At 49.1% G+C, this 4,440-nt stretch overlaps 1 protein-coding gene across 1 annotated transcript; it reads left to right on the top strand.

Moving 5' to 3' along the window:
• The first annotated feature begins 267 nt into the window (after nucleotides 1–267).
• LOC117969256 (uncharacterized) lies at nucleotides 268–3,408 on the top strand. Its single transcript, XM_034917173.1, has 2 exons — nucleotides 268–940; nucleotides 2,084–3,408. The coding sequence occupies exons 1-2, from the start codon at nucleotides 268–270 to the stop codon at nucleotides 3,406–3,408; spliced, it is 1,998 nt and encodes a 665-aa protein (XP_034773064.1).
• Nucleotides 3,409–4,440: the final 1,032 nt, after the last annotated feature.

Below are 4,440 nucleotides of genomic sequence, written 5' to 3' on the forward strand. Positions count from 1 at the left end.
TTGAAATGTATTTAAATTTTTAAATGTTAGCTTGCGAGGTTCGGGGGGCGTGGAGCTGGGGGGGGCGCTAATCTCTAATCTTTCAATTTTCTAATCTCCAGTTAATTAGTTTCTATTTACTATTTAAGACCTGATCACCTGCACCTTTTCTGTCTAGTGTTTCGTTTTTTGAATCCTGACTCGTAGTGTTTCGCATTACTCCCGAGAGAAAAAAAAAAAAAAAAAGACCATCGCAAGATTAATACGCGCAGTCTTACCTGCTTCCAAATGGAAAAGCTTTCAGTTTACGCATTCCCTTCCGACTCAGACGAGTTCCTGCCTCCGACCCCTCCACCGGTCCGTCTTTGTCAGGCATTCCGTTCCTCGTCCCGGTCCATGACCGCGCCAGCCCCGTCAGCCAACCTTGCTTCCACCCGGCGTTCAGCTAGGCAAGAGCGGGGCCCAAAGCGCGGTTCCGCTAGCCAGCCCCTACTGCAACTCCACTACAAAGATTGGACGACACCTAAGCTTCTGAAAGTACTCTTTGAAAAGTCCATTCCTATTCCCGTCGGCGGAGATCGCATGTCCCTATTTGTTACCTATTGTGAAGCCTTGTCAGCCGAGCCGATTTTTCCCCCCCGCTTGCAAGCTTCAGCCGTCAGGCCCTCCTCTTCTGCTACTCTTTCCGTTCCTGTTCCTGCTGCGCATACGCAAGACTCTGCTTTCGCAGCCAAGCTCCCCCCGGCGGCGCAGTCAACGCAGCCACAGCATCTGCCGCAATCACTCACCCCGCCCATCCCCTCCTCCAGCAGCGCCCCTCAGGTCACTTTTAATCAGCTGCAACCTCTGCTCCAGCCCATTATAGACTCTCAGCTAGCTCTCAGCGCCCGTCTTGACAAACTGGAAAATCCTGCTTTGGCTCCACCCGCCTTCAGTTCCAGCACTCCTGCTTATACCCTTGGTACGTCTTTTTCAGTACCCCCCGTTCCTCCTCCAGAGTTCAATCTCTCCTCAGCCACTGTAGCAAGTTCCTCTTCTCCCCGTGCCATTACCAGCCATTCTATTTCACCAAAAATTAGAAAGCAAATAATCGAAGGCAAGGATGTAAATCTTGTCTCTATTCTCATTGCTTCTTCTGAGTTTTTAGATCACAGAGTGGTCGACTGTGGAGACGTTTCGGTCACTCTAAAATCCCGCGACCCACGTCTTCAAAAAAGCCTTTCCGTGGGAGAATTCGTCCTCGCTTTCTCCATTTATCGCGATATTCTCTGTTCTGTTTATCCGCACAGATTACAAGAGTTAAATCAGTATCTCTTTCTGGTTGTCGAATTGGCCGTGCGCTACGGAGGCGCTTTGTTCTATCAATACCACCGTGCTTTCTCAGCCAAAGCTGCTGCCACCCTCTCAGCCGACAACCGTATTATTGATTGGTCCCGTTCCGACACAGATCTTTTCACCCGGATCTTCAGTGGAATTCGTCCCAACGCCTGCAGCGCATATGCCTCCACAGCGCACTCCTCTTATCTATGCCCTAAGACAGCAGCTAGTTCTCTTCAACCCATTCATCATCCCTTGCCTTCTCTTCTCAGTTCAAGACATCTTGCCCCTGCTTCCATCCATGCTTCAGCTCCTCCCACCAGATCTCAAGCCAGAGATATCTATGGCCGTCCCATCAAGTTTACAGGTGGCAGGCAAATATGCAATAACTTTAATACTTCTGCCTGCTTCAGCAAAACCTGCAAGTACCTTCATGCCTGCAGCTTCTGCAACGATGCCCACTCACGCTCCATATGTCCTCTTACAGCGAAGTGACAATCAAAGTTACTTCAAGTTTCTACTCCTATCAACGTTCAGGCTCTCGCTAATGCGCTACAAAATCATCCAGATAAGCTGTTCGTCTCTTATCTAATTAGCGGACTTACAAATGGCTTTTTTACTGGCATTTCTCACATTCCTTCGGAGTCTCATATCTGTCAAAATCTCCGCTCTGCCATTTCTAAGCCACAAGTCGTCAGTTCCCTTCTCCAAGCCGAAGTCAACAAAGGCTTCATGGTCGGCCCCTTTTCAGCACCCCCCTTCACTACCTTTCGTATTAATCCCATAGGCATCGCTACCCGTAAGTATTCCGGCAAGAAACGCCTTATTATTGACTTATCCGCTCCTCGGGGCGCTTACACACGCAGCATTAACTCCCTCATTTCAAGCGAGGAGTTCTCTCTTCACTACATTAAGCTCTCAGATGCCATTCATTTCATCAAAATTGCAGGTCATGGAGCCTGGCTCGCCAAAGCCGATATCTCCGATGCATTCAAGGTCATGCCTATTCACCCTTCCCTCCGTCACCTTTTCGGAGTCTGTTGGGCAGACAAGTTCTATTTCTCCACCCAGCTCACTTTCGGCTGCCGCAGTAGCCCAAAAATATTCGATTCCTTGTCAGAAGCCCTTATCTGGATTCTGCTCAACTCCTATCATGTCCCCTTCTTCCTCCATCTAATGGATGACTTTCTGCTTATTTCCCCCCCATCAGATCCTCCAGCCCAAGCAATTAATCAGCTAAAGACCCTCTTTTCCTCAGTCGGTGTCCCTCTTTCTCAAGAGAAAACCATCGGCCCTGTTAACTCCCTGGAATTCCTCGGCATCACACTCAATACAGTGAAATTCGAAGCCAGCCTGCCTCTTGCCAAACTCCAACGCTTACTTTCACTCATTAACAATTTTCAGATCTCCTCTTTCATTAAGAAGAGGGACCTCCTGTCTCTCCTCGGCCATTTCAATTTCGCCATTCACATCATTCCCCAGGGCAGAACATTTATTTCACATCTCCTAGCCCTCTCACCAACGGTCAAGAATATGAATTCTCATGTGAAAATTTCAGCCGAAGCCAGGAAAGACATAAAGATGTGGATCAGTCTCCTTTCTAACTGGAATGGCCTCTCTATATTTTACGACGATTTCATTTCAGCCCCCCATGACCTTGCCCTCTTCACTGACGCCTCATCCATCGGATTCGGCGGGTTCCTTGTTCCTGAATGGTTCTCTAGCACTTGGCCCCCTGAAATTCAGCTCCTTCCCCCTCAAGAGAAATCTACAGCACTTCTAGAAATTTATCCAATCGCGGTGGCCGCTGCCCTCTGGGGTCACCAATGGTCAAGAAAATCAATTCTTTTCTTCAGCGATAACAAACCCACAGTACACATCATTAACAAAGGACGTTCTTCATCCCCCCTCATTATGCGCCTGCTCCGTCGTCTCATATGGTCGTCTGTATCTCTCAACTTCCTAATACAAGCTCGTCATCTTCCGGGTACCCATAATAATGCTGCAGATGCTCTTTCTCGCCTACAGGTAGCCAAGTTCCGTCAGCTGGTTCCATCTGCCTCCCCAAACCCCCTCCAGACCCCACAGTTTCATCAGCTACTTCTGGACTGAACCCTACCCTCCGCAACCTCCTTCAATCCGCTCAAAACTACATGTCTACAGCCCTCGCCCCTTCTTCAAGAGCTTCTTATTCTACGGCCTGGTCAGCATTCCTAACCTTCTGTGCTCATAATCATATCCACCCTATTCCCTTCAATCAAGACTGGATTCTGGCTTTCATTGTCCATGCTAAGGAATCTCTCCATCTTTCCCCAGCATCCATCAAATCTTACATTTCAGGAATCCAATATCACTACCGCATCATGTCCGTGCCTTCACCCACCATCCTCTCCATACCAGTTGTTCGTCTGACTCTCCGCGGAATCTTCAAAAGCTCCCCCCCCTGCTGCACCTTCCCGCCTGCCTATATCAACAGATATCCTCCATTCCCTCATCTCTACTCTTCAGAAAGGTTGCTTTTCCCCATACGAAGATCTCCTAATGGAAACCATCTGCCTCACAGCCTTCTTCGGCTTCCTCAGATGCTCAGAATTCGCAGTTCCTTCAGCTTCAAGCTTCCCTGCAACGGGTATTCGTCTCTGCGATCTCTCCTGTATTAGCAACTCCTATTTCATAATCCGGCTGCGTATCTCAAAGACAGATCAACTCCGGCGTGGTCAGTTCATCCAGCTTTCAAGGATCGAATCCTCTATCTGCCCTTTCTCAGCAATGGCAAAATATCTCTCCATCAGGAAATCCCATCCCCCCCTGGACCCTCTATTTATCGATTCCTCTCACTCTATTGTCACTCGTCACTGGTTCTCAGCCCACCTCTCCTCCCTCCTTTCTAGAGCAGGCCTCCCTCCTCAGCTGTATTCTCCCCATTCATTTCGTATAGGTGCAGCTACCTCCGCTGCAAGAGCCAGCATCAATCACAGTCTGATCAAGACCATGGGCCGCTGGTCCTCTTCCGCAGTAGACTGTTACGTCCATTCATCTCCCTCCGATATAGCAGCAGCCCATTTTAAAATTGCTAGCATGCCCGGAGTGGGGGCTACCTGTTCGCCGGGGCCACCTGAGGTTTTCCCCTAAATTCGCCTCAAG

Source organism: Acipenser ruthenus, chromosome 51 (assembly GCF_902713425.1).
Source record: "Acipenser ruthenus chromosome 51, fAciRut3.2 maternal haplotype, whole genome shotgun sequence".
Lineage (NCBI taxonomy): Eukaryota > Metazoa > Chordata > Actinopteri > Acipenseriformes > Acipenseridae > Acipenser > Acipenser ruthenus.